The sequence below is a fragment of the Corylus avellana genome, chromosome 8 (assembly GCF_965113065.1).
Source record: "Corylus avellana chromosome 8, dhCorAvel1.hap1.2, whole genome shotgun sequence".
Classification (NCBI taxonomy): domain Eukaryota; kingdom Viridiplantae; phylum Streptophyta; class Magnoliopsida; order Fagales; family Betulaceae; genus Corylus; species Corylus avellana.
The window spans coordinates 20246049-20266894 of NC_142497.1; the positions used below are offsets into that span (position 1 = coordinate 20246049).

At 33.6% G+C, this 20846-nt stretch overlaps 1 protein-coding gene across 1 annotated transcript; it reads right to left on the reverse strand.

Annotated features, from left to right (window-relative positions):
• Positions 1-308: 308 nt before the first annotated feature.
• On the reverse strand, positions 309-4374 carry LOC132164569 (receptor-like protein 6). Its single transcript, XM_059575102.2, has 2 exons — positions 1190-4374; positions 309-462 (listed from the first exon to the last, which is right to left on the reverse strand). The coding sequence occupies exon 1, from the start codon at positions 4311-4313 to the stop codon at positions 1218-1220; it is 3096 nt and encodes a 1031-aa protein (XP_059431085.2). The 5' UTR covers positions 4314-4374; the 3' UTR covers positions 309-462; positions 1190-1217.
• Positions 4375-20846: the final 16472 nt, after the last annotated feature.

The following is a 20846-nucleotide window of genomic DNA, read 5'->3' on the forward strand; positions in this document are numbered from 1 at the left end:
CTCAATCACTAAAGAAGCTTTAGACAAAAACGTAAAAATTCACCTTTGATTCGGTCTGCTTTCATTCTTTCCTATTTACGGTTTATAATTTTTCACTTTATTTAAATTTTATTACTATCTTCACTATAAAGCCTTCACAAATCATGAAGCATCTTCTTCTGCGTCATTTGTTATATCAGAACTTAAAAATTTTATTTTTCACATCAATTTTATTTTTTATTAATAACTGTTACATCGACATGTCAGTCTGACATGCTTTTGATCAGGCACAAACAACACTAAAATAGGAAAAATAATTAGAATTCAAAGAGGTACATGTAACATGTCTATATATGGAAAGGTACACTGGTAATTATCTTTATTAACGGTATAACAAAAGTACTGTGAATTATTTAACCCCATCAGAGAGACCTTATGGACTTCAGCAAACACCTTTCAGAGTAAACTTGGAGCAACATATCTCTGCAAGTGAGGAGTACAGTGGTGTAAGTCATTATCAACCAAAAGTTCTTTTAAAAAAAACCAGATTGAATAATTGCAAAATGAAGCATGAATCTCAACTCAAACACATTATAATGTCATCCAAGACCACTTCCAATATCATCTAAGAGGGCAAAAAAAAAAAAAAAAATTAATTAGAAGTGTTTGGACAGATTTATTAAGTGACAAAACATTTCAAACTTATATCATTCATTGGGCTTCAAAGCCACTGTAGCACAAGAGAATATAGTTGCACTTTTAATTTTTTGTGAATTTTTAAGCTAAAGAGAAGTTCAAACAATACTCTACGAAAGTAGAATCACATGCATAGAAGGGATTAGAAGATTCATAAAGTTTGCATTCAAAACATTAATTGTACAAACTTCAATGAATCTGCAACAACATTTCCCCCTACCTGCATTGATCCGAGTCACTGCAAGTCTGCAACTAATTACTAATTACTAATTAAAGATACATAATGAATTGTGAATAGTCTCGAGGCCCATAGAGTTGAAAAGAAATGGCCCATACATAAGAGGTCCATTTGATTCAAGGCATCCTAGATTCCTAGGAAAGCCCACATGCATTTCCGCAAATAAGATGCTTAGAAATGTGGGCATTCCTCATTCAAGGTGCTATGTGCAGTTACATTTTAAATTAATTTTTCATTTTGATTTAAAAAAATAAGCAAGAGTTTGTCATGACAAACCTGGAGGTGTTGCGCCTCATAACCATAACTAGTGCCTCGGCTCTTGATTTCTGAATGCCTGTCTTTGATGATATTCTTTTCTAAGACACAGTTGAGGGAAGATCCTAAACATAATGTCATCAACATGTTTATAGTACCATATCCTCCACCTCCTCCAAAACATAAGGGGGGCAATTACAATTCCAAAGCCAAAAACAAATCCCAGTTCAGCACTTATGTAATTCCACTCAATCATACTCCTATGACTTTCTTCATATGTTTGAGGTGGCAATCGTGGATCCTCATATGTGCATTGTGATTTCAAAGGCAAACCACATAATCTTTCATTTCCTTCGAAGGAAGTTGACGAAAATGTATTAAATTGCTTGATCAATGGAATCTGTCCCTCCAATTGGTTGAATGAAAGGTTAAGGACCGACAGAAAAATCAGACCATTGGCAAGTTGCACGGAAATCTCACCAGAAAGCTCGTTGTTTGATAGGTCTAGTGACTCAAGATGACTCAATTTTCCCAAAGATGGTGGAATTTCGCCTGTGAAAGCATTATGCGACAGGTTGAGAGTATATAACAGTGTGAGTTCTCCAATTTCTTCAGGTATAGGACCATCAAAGTAGTTACAAGAGAAGTCAAGGGTGGTGAGGATAGTTGGAATCTTGACCAGCTCCATCTCTAAACCCTTGCTAATAATTGTTACCGTATCTTGATAAGAAAAATTACCGTTATATGCAAGGTAATTACTCCCCATGCCCACCCCACGCCCACGATCCATCATTGACGTCCAAGACAAAAGAAGTATTATTGGAAGGTTACCAGTAAAATTATTTGAAGCTATGTCTACAATTTGAAGCCATGGCCAAGTGACATTAAGTTCTAGATGAGTAATGGATCCGTAAAATTTGTTAGATCGCAAAACAAGAACGCTCAACCAGGGTGTGTTCTTCAAGTAAATTGGGAACGTACCCTCGATGTGGTTGTTCCCAATGTCCAAGACCTCCAACCCAATGCAATTGGCCAAAGATTTTGGTAACCCTCCTTCCAGTTGGTTTTTATTGAGAGATAAAGTTTGTAAACGACAATTATCTGGAAATGCATTAGGAATTGTGCCAATGAGGTTGTTTGTCCTTAAATTTATCACATTAAGTGAACCACTCATCTCAATCAAGCACTGGGGAATTGTGCCACTGAAGAAATTATTAGACAAATCTAGACCTTCAAAATATGTAGCATTGCATATTGATCTAGGGATGCTCCCATTCAATTTATTACTTGAAAGAAAAATGAATCTAACGGAAGGAAGGGACCAACTGATGTTAGCTAGAATGGAGGGATCCAAACTATTCTCTGAGAAATCCAAGTATTCGACATGCGGGATATTTGGGAGCTGCCCTTGGAGTTGATTGGAGCGAAGATTTAGGCTAGAAAGAGAAACATTAAGGATAGGTCCTTCCAAAGTCACTAGAAAATTGTAAGAGAGATCTAAGTCAAAAAGATTAGGAAGTTTCCAGATCCAGTTGGGCATCTCTCCAAAGATCTGGTTGTGTGAAAGGTCTAGATAAAATAAATAGGATTGGTTTCTCAAGAAATCAGGAATTTTTTTCAACTTGCAGGAAGCGAGACTTAATGCTTCAAGGGGAACAGAGGATAACGAAAAGTTAAAATCATTATATTCAGATAACAAGCTGGTGTGAGAAAGCTCAAGGTATGAAAGATTTTTTAGCTGCTGAATCACACTAAGGTTCAGGGAGTTATTAAATTTGTTTGAACCAAGATAGAGGTATTTAAGACCATGGAGTTCAAAGATAGACATGGGTATTGGCCCTTCCAAATGGTTGTTATCCAAATAAAGGCCTTCCAAGAAGGAAGAAGCGTTGGAAAATTCTTTGAGTTGACCGGAAAATTGATTATGGGAAAGATATAACACTTGCAATGATGGATGTGAAAATAGAGAATCTGGAATATTCCCATTCAGTAAATTGTCACCCAAGTACAAAATCTCAAGATTCTTGCACATGCTGAAATTTGGAATTGATCCACTGAATTTGTTGTCTGAGATATCCAAATACTTCAATTGTGTGAGGCTCGCCATTGAATCTGGAATTGATCCAACAAAATTGCATCTCCAAAGATCTATTTTTGACAAGATTTTAAGGTTACCGATAGAAGATGGTAATGTCCCAGAAAAACTTGTTCCCCAAAGAACCATGGTTTGAAGAGATCCATTTAGAGGAAATTCTGGCAAAGAACCCTGCAGGTCATCATTATATGACAAATCGAGCGTTTGTAGTGTTGGAACTTGGAAGATCTTTTCTGGAAACTTTCCATTCAACTCAGAATGGGAGACTTTCAAGGATGTCAAATTTTTGAAATCTGCAAAAAATTCTGGAACTGGAGCAGAAAAGTGGTTATCGTTCAAACGAATAATTGAGAGGGAATGAAGATTCGGCAAGGAGGAATCAATCGGGCCTGAAAGATTGCAGGATGACAAGCTCAACACTCTCAGATTTAGAAGTGAAGATGATAAGGCCCGACACCACTCATTACCTGGAGCTGATATAAGTACATCATCAAGATTAAGTTCCATAAGCTCTGAAAGGTTTTGAACCAACACTTTAAAATTTGGATTCTCAAGATGAAGGTCATTGAAAGATAAATCAAGAGTAACCAACCTTGTCAAATGCGAAATCGCAATAGGAATCTGCCCTGTAAAGCCAGCAGATGAAAGATTCAAATAACTCAAATTCGCAAGCTTGTCAAACTCTGATGGAATCTCATGAGAATAGTTGAAGTTGTTATAAGCCAAACTCAGGCTCCCAAGATGCTGAAGACAGAAAAGGCTGCTTGAATTGTTGAGTCCACCCGAGATGGATTCGTTGGTCAGGTCGAGACCAATAACACGGCCCTCGTTGCAGGTTACGCCATCCCAAGAGCAGCAATCAGCACTTTGATTCCACTTAACAAGTTTAGTGGACATAGTAGAATTGAACGTAAGATTGTTCTTCAATTGCAGCAACAAGGACTGCTCATTGCGGAAACATGGGCTAGACACCCCAAAGACAGAAATGGTCATCAAGAAAAGTGAGTAAATGGCCATTAAGAAAAGCCAAGAAAAGACCGGGAGTCTCATTGGAGGGCGTTATATATATAAATAAGAGGAGTACAGTTTTACAGTAAATTAAGGATGGAAGACGTGGTGGTGATATAAGATATATGAATGGTGGATTCAGGAGTATATATATAGATGGGGGTTGTGGGCCCGATCGAGTAGAGCCAAAATGTAATTAAGCTGAAAATATAATGGTGGGATCAGAACTGCAATTGAAGATCACGTGGTCACCCAATTTCTTGTGTTTGGGCAGGTGGAATTATTGGGGAATGTCCTTTTTTCTAATACATATTTGTATTAACAAGGATTATTAATAATTGGAGGTCATTGCTTCAGCCATGGGATTAAACCCATGTTTTATTGGGTTTCACTCTTCTTTCTTTTGCGTAGCAAGATTCTTATTTGAATAGTTAGTGATGTATTCTTAATCAACTCTCTATTCTTTAGCTAAATAATAAACTCTCTAAATTTAAGTAAATAATAAACTCTCTAAATTTTTTTATCCTATTTAAATATAATATTTATTTTATCTTCATTCATTTTTTATTCTCAAAAGCACTCCACAAAGTTACAAACCCATAAGGTTGTTGGATACAAAATTATTTAAAAATTAAATAAAAAATTATAGGAAAGAAAAATCATATATAAAACTTGGTTTTTCTTTAATTTTCCAATATATAAACTATTTATATTATTTAATTATTTTTGTTATCTATTTTCCCTAAATAAAACATGTTCATTAATTCGATTTTTGTGGAACAAAATAGTTCAAATACAGATTTATATACAGATTTTACAAATGATCACAATCAAATCCAAGAAAAAATTTCATATTTCAGCAGAAGACAATTGGGAGGGGATTCAGTGATTCACATTTCTTTGAGTATCCGAATTCTCTATATTTAAATATAACCAAACGAAATAATCTTTTAAAATTCTCAAAAATCTTAAAAGCGAGTATTAAAACGATAATCTTCAGAAATCTTAAAATCCTCATAAATCTTAATACTCTCATAAGTGTGTATGAAAATGATAGTCAACACATTAAGTCTTTTGTGCCCACTTTTGATGCAATGCCCCTCCCTTTCAACAAATTTGGTTGCCGTGTAGTGGGGTTGGACCCTTTTTCACTTTGCGTATTTAGATTTGGATGGAGAAACTTGTTTTCAATTTGAATACAAAACTTGAAATTAACAGGCAATTTACATGTATAAAACTCAAGGCATGGAGTCTTTGCATCAAGATAAGATTTATTTTTTGTTGTCTATCGTCTTTACTTTTGAGATAAGCTTCAAAAATCAAAGTGGACGGACCATAATAACAAATGTGACCTCTTATTTATTTCTTATTGTCTTTCTTTGTATTTATTCTCAGTCAATCAGAAGTGGGTGCTCAAAAAGTTCTTACTCCTTTTTCTCAACTACTGACGTTTAATTTGTTTTCGTGAAATTTATGTAAGGATTGACTTCATGTCATGCTTTTATTGATTATTAGTTTCAAATAATTGAGATGATGGAGCCCATATGGAACTTCACAGGCAATTTACATGAATGAGACTTAAAGCACAGAGTCTTTGAATGGAGATAAAACTTATTCCTCATGATGGTCTATCGTCATTTCATTGAGATAAGCTTTAAAACCCAAAGTGGACGGACCAGCATAACAAATGTGTCATAACTCACATATTTAATTAATAACAATTTTTAAATGGGTAAAAACAATTTAAAGCTATATTATTAAATTTAAATCTTAAAATTATTTTAGAAGACTATGTGAACTGAATGATTAATATCACTATCGATCGATTGATGGAACTCTAACACTGAACGAGGTTTCCATTTATCGATAGATGAAGGTAACGAACAATCGATTAACAGTTACAAGGAATAAAAATAAAGACCATAGAACCACCTTCTCGTGCATGAGCGTTCATAAAATCACCATCTCGTCCATAATCTTCATTTTGGTAATCCATAACCTCTGAAAAATCTTAAAGTGAGTGAGAAAATAAATGAGAAGAGAGAAAGAGTTCATACTTGGAGGAGTCAATCCTCAAACCTTGAAAGCTTATGATTTGAGTTAATCTTTTTAATATAAACCTTCATACTCTGTTTTCTACGTTCTTAAAATGTTTAATCTATATCTAAGTTATGTTTAGCTATTTTCATAACTATGTGTAAGATATAGTCATCTTTTGAAATATATGGTTTTCGTTCAAGTTTAAAAATACCCAAAATGAATTCGCTCCCCTTTTTCTTTTTCTTTTTTTCCTCAAAGTTAGATCAATATATATGATTCTTTTTGCAATGAGCATAAATTACTGAAAATAAATTATGTTCGCATGATTAGAATTATCAAGTATATTTCTTCTTTAGAACATAACTTCAAACTTTCTTCCCCCATTCTTCACCTTTATTTTTTATTTTTTATTTTATTTTATTTTGTAAATAACTTTATGTTTTGTATTATTGGCCTTCACTCTTGTGATTTGTAAACACCTTTAAGTTTGTGTAGGAAGATTCTTATTTGAATCATATACAGATGGAGTTCATGATGTCGTCAAAAATTAGAACGTGGAAGACAAGTGGTGTGGAGGTGGGGGGAACTGGGAAGTCCTACCTGGTCTGGCACGGCAACTTCACGGAGAGACTAGTGCGTCAATATATATTCCAAATTTGATATTTTGATTTTTAGGAATGCAATTATTTTTAGAGAAATGCTAAGTATTCTTCTAGTGTTTTTCTGGTGTCCTCCCAACTGTGATGTGACTTTTAAAATCACCAACAGATTAAAAGTCAATAATGATAATATCAAATTCAATAATAATTTTAAAAGACACCGGGACAACACTAGAAGAACACCCAACATTTTCCTTATTTTTACGTTTGGAAATAATTAACAGTCGGATAGGATTTTTGATGATAAAAGATTTTCATGTTTGGTTCATTCCTAAACATGTTATAAAATATCTTTATATTAATTTTTCTCTTCTAATAGATAAGGCTGTTTGATACAAAATTATTTAAAAATTATATATAAAACGCAATATTTCTTTAATTTTCCAATATAGAGATTATATATTATTTGATTTATTTTTCATCTATGACCAAATAAAACATGTTTATTTCTCTTTTTGTGGAATAAGATACATAGTTCCTCACTTTAATGTTCAGACTTTGCAAATGATAACAATCAAATCCAAAAAAATAGCAGTAAAAAAATAACTATAACAAAATTGTCACATATATAGTCTAATTTTTCTTATATAACCATAATAATATCCAATAATTTTTTTTTTTTAAAAAAAATAATAATAGCATCAAAATGTCAAAAAGTAAATAAATGAAAAATAATTTTCGAACAAAAAAAAAATTAATGATGTTTTTTTTACTATTCACACGTCACTACTGGCACGTCAGCTTTGGAAGGTGACATGCCACTGTTCACACGTCACCAATTGGTTATATATATAGATGGGCATTGTGGGCCCATCTATATATATAATTAATCTGAAACTATATAGAATGGTTGGATAAGTAGTAGCTAGCTACACTATTGTCCGCAATTAAAGATGACGTTGGCGTGGGAGTTGTGGGCACTCTACTAGTAGTAGTGTTTTGTCGCCCAATTTGTTTAATTAGTGTTTGATTAAACATAATTAATAAGCTAAAAGTATTATTTGGTTTTTAAAGTATGGATGGGAAAATAGTGAACCCACTTGAAATTATATTACAACACTAATTAAAATAAAGTTGTGGTTTTGATTTCAAGTAAACAAGTTGGGACTCTACCAAAACTGAAACTACCCAATTGTACGTTGATTGCCGTCAATTTTGGATTATTAATAATCGAGGTAGAAAGCAGAAATTCTAGAAAGAACGAGTAAAAAGTAAACAAAGACAAAGGAGGTGGGGGAAGTCCTACCGGGTTTGTCACGGCAACAAAGACTTGGATAGGATTTTCCACAATAAAAGATTCTCATGTTTGGTTTACTTGTAAATCATTTATTTATTTATTTCAAAATGTCTTTATATTTTTCTCTTCCAATACATGAGGTTAATTGTTGGATACAAAATTATTTAAAAATTAAATAAAATATGTTCATTTCGATTTTTGTGGAACAAAATAGTTCCTTACTTTTATATACAGATTTAAAAAATTGATGACAATCAAATCCAAGAAAAAATTTCATATTTTTAGGGATTCGCATTTCTTTGAGTATCTGAATTCTCTATATTTAAATATAACCAAACGAGATAATCTTTTAAAATTCTCAAAAATCTTAAAAGGGAGTAATATGAAAACGATAATCTTCAAAAATATTAAAAGATAATCTTAAAGTCCTCAGAAATCTTAAAACTCTCATAAGTGTATATGAAAATGATAGTCAACACAGTTAAGTATTTTGTGCCCACTTTTGATGCAATGCCCCTCCTTTTCAATAAATTTGGTTTCCGTGTAGTGGGGTTGGACCCTTTTTCACTTTGCGTATTTACTATTTAGATTGGGATATGGAGAAACTTGTTTTCAATTTGAATACAAAACTTGAAATTAATAGGCAATTTACATGTATAAGACTCAAAGCATGGAGTCTTTGCATCAAGATAATAATTATTTTTCACTGTCTTACGTCTTTACATTTGAGATAAGCTTCAAAAACCAAAGTGGGCGGATCATAATAACAAATGTGACTTGTTTTTCTTTGTATTTATTATCAATTAGTCAAGAGTGTGTGCTAAAAAAGTTCTTACTCATTTTTCTCATTTTTGTAAAATATATGTAAGGATTGACTTCATGTCATGCATTATTGATTATTAGTTGCAAATAATTGAGATGATAGAGCCCATATCGAACTTAACAGGCAATTTACATGCATGAGACTCAAAGCATAGAGTCTTTGCATGAAGATAAAATTTATTTCTAATGGTCTATATATCTTCTTTCTATTGAGATAAGCTTTAAAACCCAAAGTGGACGGACTAGCATAACTAATATGTCACGCCCCGCGTATTTAAATAGTAGTAATTTTAAAAAGAGAAATGTTAGGGATACTAACTCTTTTACTAACATATGTGTACTAACATGATGTGGAGCTTATTCATTGGAGATGATCAAAACAATTAATAATAAAAAAAATGCTACAAATACCAATAAATAAACTCCACATCATGTTTTTTTTTTTTGACATGTCCGTACAAGAGGGGGGAGGAGGATTCGAACTAGTGACCTCCGCTTCATTAGGCGTGGTCCCAGCCGATTGAACTACCTCTTGGGGACACTTCACATCATGTTAGTACTCGTATGTTAGTAAAAGAGTTAATACCCCTAGCATTTTTAAAAGAAGAAAATTTAAATGTATATTGTTAAATTTAAATTTTAAAATTATTTTACAAGATTATGTGTACCGAATGATTAATATCACTATTGATCGATTGATGGAACCCTAACTCCAAATGAGGTTTCCATTGATCGATTGATGCAGGTAACGAACAATCGATTAGCAATTACAAGGAATAAAAATAAAGACCATAGAACCACCCTCTTGTACATGAGCGTTCATAAAACCACCATCTTGTCCATCTTGTCCACCTTGGGTTTTTTATTTTTTATTTTAATTTTATTAAGGGTATTTGGGTCATTGGGTAGACATTTACAATTTTTTATTTTGATTCCAAAGTAAAGAAGTTGGGACTCTTTGCGAAAAGAAACAACTCAATTGTTGAATTTGAATTTTGGATTCTGTAGCAAGATTCTTATTTGAATCGTAAGTGGAGCTAATAGCATTCTCAATGACTAAAAAGGTTAATTACATCCAATTAATTAAAATATAGATAAATTATTCACGTCAATATTTTTTTCATCTTTTTCCTATCTCATCCTACAAATTTAATATATCAATAATTAGATTTGTGGACTCATGTGGACCACATACAAATTCAATAGTGAATTCATTCATTTCCTATGAAGATGATTAAAAGATGATTAAAAATTGAATGAATTCTATTATGGGCAATACTCTTTTTTCTTGTTCTGTATTTGGTTGGATAGGTAGGAGTAGGACAAGGCTTTCTTAACAATTTTGTTGTTCAATAATGATCATCTCTGAAAAACGTTATGCCGACTCCAAAAACTTGTTTATCACAATTTATGCGGAATTAATATTATGAAGCAATAAACAATTTAATCACCCAAAATATATAAAGCAATAAAGAGGCACACACAAAGATTTTGGTGACGAAGAGGAAACCTTTTAGAAAACGTTCTAAAAGTAAAACCTCTCCGGGGCAGCCAAACCCAGGAAATCACTATCAAAAGATTATCTAGAGATTACAGACACTAGGAACACTTACAACCCTTTGCAAGACCTTGACTCTGTAAGATCGACAAGCCTACAACTCGTCTCCGCGCTCACAATCTTCTTCAACGTGATTCTCCTTTACCGGACCCTTCCGATAGACTTCTCAACCGTAGATTTATCAAAGGAATAATTAAAACTCTAAGAGATTCACTTTAACGCTCACCACATATGATCTCTCTTAGCACAGCCTCCGATGAACTCTCTGGGGGTGAAAATTCGTGCCTCTCTCTTCTATAATGATGTATATATACCCCCGACAAAACCCTAGACCTAACCCACTTAAAAACACGTTTTTGGGCCTAAAACTTACGGGGGTCCGGACATGATAATGGGCTGTCCGGACATGGCTTTGCGGAGCAAAATTTTCGTTTCTGGAAATGAGGTCCGGACCTGGGGAAGGCATGTCCGGACATGGGTGAAACAGCATTCTGGAAATGCTGTCCAGTCTTGATCAACAGCCCCGATCGATGGGCGTTTGTGGTCCGATTGAGCTGAAATTTTGCAGGGACGTTCATAACACATGAATCTACATTATGAACGGTGGAGATTGGATTCTGAGCATTCTATATCAGTGTTTGAGCTCGTAAACAGTAGCATCTTCATTTTGGAACTGAATTAAGCCAACACAAGAACTAACAAACTCCTCCTTTGGCAATTCAGTGACAAAACCAAAATGTCGAGCCAATCCCATCATCTCCCCATATTTACTCCCCCTTTTTGTCACAGAATGACAAAAGGTCTTCATGTTTCCTGAAACACTTCACAAAATACATCAAGGCATATGTGGAACAAGAAGACATAAATAAAACTCATGATAAAAAAATGACGTAGCATGCGTGATTATAAAGAAACATCAGCAAAACTCCCCCTCAATGTATGACTCAATTAACAACAGGAAACTGGAAATGCAAAACATGTTTCTCCCCCTTAAAAGTTAAAAGAACACACATGATAACACATCAATGACTCATGTATTGCACAATGAATATCCAAACATGCTCCAAATATGCAAAATATACATGAGACTAGAAATGGCTAGAAACTCATATTGCTTAACCCAAGCCAAGAAAATGTTCCATTCAACCTATGCTTGTGTGGTGTGTGGGTAAGCCATCCAAAAAGAAAAATTTTCAATTTATAAAATGAGGAGAAAGTTTCACCACCATGAGGTTTTGACAAGTATATCAAATCAAAAGTCAAACCTTATCATACTAGGGCCTAGCCACTCTCATCCTATACAATTCTCTTTGTAAAATATTTTGCACAAGTTTGACACAGTGAAATAAATTCCTTTTGGAAGATGATCTTTTGATTTTATTTGTTTCACTATTTTGTTTATTTTTCTCTTTGAGAAAGTGTCCTTAAACTTTTGGTGCTTATCACAAAAGAGAAAGCAGGAATTTTTAAGCCCTAGGTTCAACTAGCATATGATCAATTTGAAAAATATTACTAGTCAAAAACCTCATATGGTTACCTAACAGACCTCACAAATAAAGTGAAACAAAACCTCAATTTAAGCTTAAATGTGCACAAAAGATAAAGCATAGGCAAAATGTACCACATAAGCTCAGGCTTTAGGTAACCACAAAAACAAGTCCATTGACACAAATTTTCATCTCATGCATATTAAGAACATTCCAAGATGTAAGGAATTAGATCCATAAAAAGCAACATGAGAAATTAATGGACTATCTAGGTGCATAAGACAAAAGAAAGAAAAGGAAACAATCAAAGTAACATATTTTTGTCTTTTTGAAATTTTTCACAAAAGAAATGCACACAAAAGAAAAACAAATGCAAAACAAAGAAAAATGCAATGCAAAACAAGACAACATGCTTGAATTGAGATTACAACAGGCAAGACATGAATGTCCTTTAGCATTAAACTTTCATCACATCTTATAGGTCCCACTACAAAATAATGATTTGGTTTAATAACTACTTCTAGGTCTTCACAAGACATTACACATTCCTGAACATTTGATTAGCAAGTAGACAAAAATCTTGGTGGTCCGCACACAACATCTCATCTATAAGCTTTTCAAAGATCATGATATATGAATTTCTTGAAAAATCCTTTATGAATATGCCTCAAAACATGAATCTCAAAACAATCATGTATATACTCTTCATACAGAAAGTGTAACAACAAAAACAATGCAGTGCATAAACAATAAAGCAAAAACGAAAAAAAATGCAATGAAAAAAAAACAACATGCTCTAGGATATTACAAAATAAGCAAAACAATCAATCCTAGGCATGTTATTGACTCACCTAACTTTAGGTGAGATCACTACCACTCCCCCTCAATGGGTGAATGGTATCATTCTTCCTAACCCATACTTGAGAAATCTTAGGTCTAGACTTATGACTTTGCTCAAACTTATCTAGCCTAGATAACACTTCTCTAATCATTATGACCAAACCCTCACTTTCTTTCCTAGAATAGGAATTTTCACTTTTATGCTTATGGGATTTCAAATCAAAACACTTTGGTCGAATATGACCAACCTTTCCACAATGATGACAAGTGGGCACAAACCTTTTAGAAGGTAATTTTCTATGAGGATGCATGACTCTAAGCTTAGGGTAAGATGCATGATGCTTAACATAAATTTTCTTACCTTTCTTACCATGGAGAGTCGGAACAGCTGCATGATTTTCTTTCTTTGGAGCAGCTTTGAATTTCCAACAGTTTGGTCTAATGTGACCAACAATCCCACAATGATGGCATGTAGGAAAAAACTTACCTTGAGTTTGTTTAACTGAAGGAGTCTTAGAAAAATTAGCCTTGGTTTCTTTAACATTCACAGGCTTAACATTCAAGGACTCATTAGAAACATGTGAAGTAGATGCACCAACATTATCAACAATCATACTAGGCTTGTTAGGAACAAATTCTTTAGTACAAAGAAAACTTTTCAAATTATCATTAGAGAAATTTCGTGAGAGTTCCTTAGAAACATTCAATTCATTCTCAAGTGATAAAGACTTTTCAACAAGCACAGAAATCTCAGATTTCAAAGAATCAATCAAGATATGTGATTTAGACAAATCATTCGCCAAAGATTCTTTATCAGATTTCAAAGAATCAATTAGGACATGTGATTCAGACAATTCATTAACAATAGATTCATTCACATGTTTAAGATCTTGAAAATCCCCCAAACAATTTGTGTATTGATGTCTCAAAAGAGTGAATTTTTCCAACAAATTGTTGAAGGAATTTATAAGATCATATTCCCCTTGAGAAGTATTCATAGCAAACAGGAGTTAACAGATCTCACTCAAGAATTTAATCCAAACAGAGTGAACCCGCTTTGATACCAATTGAAAAACGTTATGCCGACTCCAAAAACTTGTTTATCACAATTTATGCGGAATTAATATTATGAAGCAATAAACAATTTAATCACCCAAAATATATAAAGCAATAAAGAGGCACACACAAAGATTTTGGTGACGAAGAGGAAACCTTTTAGAAAACGTTCTAAAAGTAAAACCTCTCCGGGGCAGCCAAACCCAGGAAATCACTATCAAAAGATTATCTAGAGATTACAGACACTAGGAACACTTACAACCCTTTGCAAGACCTTGACTCTGTAAGATCGACAAGCCTACAACTCGTCTCCGCGCTCACAATCTTCTTCAACGTGATTCTCCTTTACCGGACCCTTCCGATAGACTTCTCAACCGTAGATTTATCAAAGGAATAATTAAAACTCTAAGAGATTCACTTTAACGCTCACCACATATGATCTCTCTTAGCACAGCCTCCGATGAACTCTCTGGGGGTGAAAATTCGTGCCTCTCTCTTCTATAATGATGTATATATACCCCCGACAAAACCCTAGACCTAACCCACTTAAAAACACGTTTTTGGGCCTAAAACTTACGGGGGTCCGGACATGATAATGGGCTGTCCGGACATGGCTTTGCGGAGCAAAATTTTCGTTTCTGGAAATGAGGTCCGGACCTGGGGAAGGCATGTCCGGACATGGGTGAAACAGCATTCTGGAAATGCTGTCCAGTCTTGATCAACAGCCCCGATCGATGGGCGTTTGTGGTCCGATTGAGCTGAAATTTTGCAGGGACGTTCATAACACATGAATCTACATTATGAACGGTGGAGATTGGATTCTGAGCATTCTATATCAGTGTTTGAGCTCGTAAACAGTAGCATCTTCATTTTGGAACTGAATTAAGCCAACACAAGAACTAACAATCTCAAATTTATTATTAAATTTGAGATGATCATTATTGAATTTTAATCTATTAGTAATTTTAAAAGTCACATTATATTTAAAAGAATTAAAAAAATTATTAAAGTCTTTTTTCTAGCATTATTGAGATGATTTCTATTTGTCCCCATAAAGTGATAATAAAGGCTATGGATGATTCATGTTCCATTAGTAAGTTGTGTAATAATTATGGTATTTTCATTTATTTTAGTTAATGAAATGTATTAGAATATTAATTAAATATTATTATATTTATTTCTTTTTATTAACTTAAGTATTTAAGACAAATTGTAATTTAAAATGGTATTACGATATGTTGAACTAAGTAAAGTCTCACGTAAAATGGACTTGTTTACTACTGCTTTTTATATGACTACTTTTTTTTTTTTTTTTTTTTTAACAAAAACATTATCAAATAATTAAACACATAAATCATTCAAAATCAATTTTACTTTTAGGACACATTACAACCAAAATATTAAAAAGCACCCCTTAATTCTTAAAAAGTCCTAACCTGTGGGCTCTGTTTTCCAATAAATTAAATTAAATTGACCTGGGAAGAAGACTCTGAAAAGTGTGCATGAAAACGAGAGTGGGACTTGGGGTGGAGGAAGACCCCAAGTCTTCTGAGCTCCCTTTTTTTTATGCAATGCCCCTCTCTTTCAACAATTAGTAGGTATAATCATCTTGGTTTGTCATTAATTATGTCATCAACACTATCAATTAAATGCATCCACGAGAAAAAAACTTGGTAGGAAAGACTTACAAAAGTCTTTTTCCTCCCACCTATCCAACCAAATAAAGAACAAAGAAAAAAGTCTTGCCCATCTAATCTAATGAAGGCTACGGATGAGTCATGTTCGATTAATAAGTGTTCTAATAATTTTGGTGTTTTCATTTATTTTAGTTAATGAAATATGTTAAAATATTAATTAAATAAATAAATTGACTTCTACTTAGCTTTTGGGAGAATGAGTGATTTAATATGGTATTAAAACAAATGTTATGAGTTTGATCCCCTAGTCCCCGAATGTGTTGAGTTAGGTAAAGTCCCATGAAAAATGAGTTTGTTTGGTAATGCTTTTTTTAACTTATTTATTTTTATTTTTTAACAAAAGTAATAAATAACTGAACAAATAAGTCACTCAAAATTATTTTTTATTTATATCACATCACAACCCAAAATAAAAGATAAATGATAAAAACTAATCACTCAACCATCTTTCGACCATCTTCATATGGTAAATGACGTCAGAGGAAGACTCTGAGAAATGTGTATGAAAATAAGAGTGAATGCAGATGGTGGAAGACCCAAGTAAGTCTTTCAACAAATTTTGTTGCCGTGTAACGGGGTTGGACCCTGGCTTGGATGGGATGGAGAAACACGTTTTCAAATTGAATACAAAACTTTTAACCATTCATTTGTTTGAACTTGTGTTGTGTGTGACAACATTTTTAGAGTTGTCACATGAAGTGAATGCCTACAAAAGAATTGACTTCATGTCATCCCTTATACAACAGCGGAAATAGAATTTTAGGTTTGGGAAACAAAAATAAAAAAATAAAATTCGGGGAGTAAAAATTTGATTTTAAAAGGAGTATAAGGGTATTTAAAAAAATAAATAAAATTGTGGAAGACACCCCCAAACCTCTCCATGTACTTTGGCCTCTCTTAAAATAATCTTTATTGATTATTAGTTGCAAATAATTGACAAATTGGACCCACATTAAACTTAACAGGCAATTGGTACTTGGACTAAATTGGCCCCAAAAAAAAGGTTACCTGTAATACTCTTGGAAATTTACTTTTGGGGATCTTGGCATGCCTTTGGGCATTGGTTCCAGACTTCCAGCTCTTGCTTCTTTCTATTTCGTACTCAATGGGTTTTCTTGTGGGGGTTCATTTGACCCCTATCTCCATCCACCCCTTCCACCTATGTATATCCTCTCAAATAATTATCCATCTGTTAATGTCTCATAAAATTATAAATTGTCTCAATATTCTCTCAAACTATTAAAAATTAAGGAAAACTTCACTTACCCCTTATGAACTTACGCACCTTTTGCAATCCCCCCCTCCCTCCCAATATTCAAAGTCTCTCATTTTGGTGTATCAAACTTTCGTTTTGTTTTGTTCCAAATACCCCCTACCGTTAAATATTGCATTTAAATTAAATGGAAAAGTGAGTAAAATGAGTAGGGTATTTTAGTAATTCCACACCCTTCCGTTAGGATTTAACAAAAAATCCTAACAGAAGAAAGTAGAAGGAAATTAAAGTTCGATACACTAAAGTGAGAGACTTTGAATATTTGATAGTGTTTGCAAAAGGGGCGTAAGTTCATGGGAGGTGTAAGTTCATGGGAGGTATGTGACGTTTCTCCTAAAAATTATTATTGTCTCATAAGAACAAAAATTCCCTTAATAAAAATAAAAATTAAAAAATTGAAAAAAAAAAAAATGGTGACCCAAGGCAATGGGTCTTCACAAATTGTTTTTTTCTTTCTAAATTTAAAAGAATTTTTTTTTTCTTTTTCAAAAATTATTAAAGATTATTTTTGTCTTTTTGCGACACAAAAGTGGTACAATAACAAATTTTGGCGATTTGGAAAATTGGAAGGATGCAGAAGCAATCTATAATTTTGGGAGGAGCGACATTGACAATAGTAGTTCAAGGGAGCATATGTACTTTTTCAAAAAAAAAAAAAAAAAAAAAATTGTGTGAGGGATTAACGTCATTAACCTATCTAAATAGTCTCCAAGAGGTAGCTCAATCGGTTAGGACCACGCCTACTGAAGCGGAGGTTACTAGTTCGAATCCCCCTCCCCCTTCTTGTGCGGACATGTCAAAACAAAAAAAAAAAATTAACCTATCTAAATAGAGAGCCGAGCCTAAGGGAGGGCGGGAGCGGGTCCCTCCAAAAACAAAATAGTTAAAAAAAAATGAGTTTTAGTCTTTGAATTTGTTAAAAAATTAAATAGATTTTTTTTTTTTTTTTTTTTTTTTTTTTTTTTTTTTCAATCGATACATATAATCTCTGTTTACATGTGTATGCACACATTTACACAAAATAAAAGAAAACAATTATTAAATGAGAAAACATTTTATCAGGACCATACTGATAACACCCCTTTTACAACCCTCAATTAATAACCGACACATAAGAAAAAACATAAAAAGTACACAAAAATAACTTGGACACTAGATTTTAAGGTGATAAAATTTCTAAAGGGTAACCTTTCACCTCTAAGTTTTAGTTTTGAATCCAAAAACGAGTTTTGAGGCATTATAAATGAGTTTTGAGGCACTAAAAACGAATTTTGAAGTATTAGAAACAGATTTTGAGGCATTAGAAACAAGTTTTGAGGCATTAGAAACGGGTTTTGAGGTTTTTTTTCTTTGATTTGGTGTGATTGTTCTCACTTTTATTTTTTGCATTTTTTTTAAATTGATGATGTGTCACGTGGTAATTGGAGGCTGCAAAAAAATTGTTATCAAGATGAACCTGATAGTAGGGGCTCTATTATTAAATATAATTTCATAAAAAGATTCATGGATAGTAAAAGTCAATTCTTTGCCTCCCTCTCCCCTGAGTGATAATTATTTGAAGCTATTTAATTACCTTTAAATGACCTTCTTCACTTATACCGATAGCTTTATTTTACTCTGCTCCATGACCATCTCATCAATCACTAAAGACCCTAAAGAAGCTTTACTTTAGACAAAAACAGAACGATTCACCTCTGATTCAGTCTGCTTTCATTCTTTTCCATTTACGGTTTAGAATTTGTCAGTCATTTAAATTTTTGTAGAATTTTCACAAAATCTTTTGTACTTTAAAAGTATTCTCAAAATTCATGTACTCCCAACATTTAAAATAAAAAATGGGGTATTTTAAAAATTTTGACAATATTTAACGAAAAATCCTAACAAAATGAGGTAATTGAAATAGATTGAAAGTTCGATACTCTTAATTGAGAGTTTTTAAAATTTGAGAATAGTGTTAAAACGAGTAAAAGTTCAAGAAAATTTATAGAACTCTACCCCAAATTGTATTACTATTTTCACTACAAAGCCTCCACAAACTCATGTAGCATCTTCTTCTGTGTCAATTGCTATATAATCAACTTAAATTTTTTTATTAGTAACTGTTACATCGCCATGTCATCTGACATGCTTTTGATCAAGCACAAGCAACACTAAAATAGGAAAAACAACTCGAATTCAAAGAGGTACATGTCTATATATGAAAAGGTACACATGTAATCATCTTTATAAACAACATCACAAAAGTACTGTGAATTATTTAACGCCATCAGAGAGATCTCATAGACTTCAGCAAACTCCCTCCAGAGTAAACTTGGAGTAACATATCTCTGCAAGACTGCAAGTGAGGTGTTCATCGGTATAAGTCAGTATCAACCAAAAATTCTTTTAAAAAAACCAAACTGAATAATTGTAGAATGAAGCATGAATCTCAACTCAAACACATTATAATGTCATCCAACACCACTTCCAATATCATCTAAGAGATAAAAATAAAAAATAAAAAAATAAAAAAATAAAACTATTTAATTAGAAGTGTTTGGACAAATTTCACACATTAGCACTTAGGGGAAGTTTTCTTCATCCTTATAGAAGTTGAAAACTCAAACATCTTGCTTTACAGATTCTCTTACAAAGCCTTGCTCCCGCAGAAAAATGACTTCTGCAACAGGAGGTCTAAAACATTGGTTCTGCAGATTTATTAAGTGACAAAACATTTCTAACTTATATCACTAATTTGGCTTCAAAGATAGAATAGACTGGAAACAATAATACTCCCTGAGGACTTCAGTGCCTAGTAGGTGTTCAAAATTCTTTAGTATCATTCGATCTGAACCATAGGATGCTTTTTGAAAAGTTTTGAACAAGAGATTGATTTGTAATTCACTAGATAATTTACATACATGCTGCTCTCTGTATTATATACACGAGAGTGATAGGCTTGTACAACAAGACAATTCCACATAATGAGAAATTGCCAAATACAAAGATATCAATCAACATTTGCCTTATGGAGGGAGATACAGATTTGAGTGATAACATTTCCTTGTAGAGTTGGATGATTTGACAATCAGCATTGAAGTGGGATTTTCCACAATCAACTTCTTTCCTATTGTATGCGAATCATCCCATGCATGGTTTGCCTTTCCTGACTTAGTTGGACAAGCTGGCATTGCTGCCACAGCACGCATGGCTGTGATTGTAGTAATTTCCTTATCTGTAGCTTGACAACCAATGCCATGATCAGTGGCAGAATCTGCAGTAGCTTCATCAAGAGCTTCACCTGCTGCAGCGAGACTTACCTTAACATCTCCCCGCAAGCTAATGGGAGGGAGGCTCACCATTAGCTTGGACTTAAGGTAAGATAAATGGGCTGAAGACAACCCTTTGGTAAAGATGTCGGCAACCTTATCCTTGGTGGAAATAAATTTAACCAAAATGTCTCCATTGAGGACCTTCTCACGAATAAAGTGGTAGTCGACTTTGATGTGTTTGGTGTGAGCATGGTACACACGGTTGGAGGCAAGGGCAAAGGCACTTATGTTGTCACACCATAACACGGGAGGTGAAGTGAGTGGAAGACAAAGATCTTTAAAGAGCATACGCAGCCAAAATAACTTCACAGTGGTAAGAGCCATGGATCTATACTCTGCTTCGGTACTAGACCGAGACGCAACAGCTTGCTTCTTTGCACTCCAAGAGACCAAACAATTGCCAAGGCAGACACCAAAGCTGGATGTAGAACGGCAATAATCTGGGTTACCGACCGAATCGGAGTCACAAAATGCTTGCAGTCGAAGAGGTCCAGGAGTGTATAGAAACCCGTGATCAATAGTGTCCTTGAGGTAGCGTAGGACACGCTTGGCAGCAACCCAATGTGTTGTAGATGGAGAATGCATATGCTGGCAC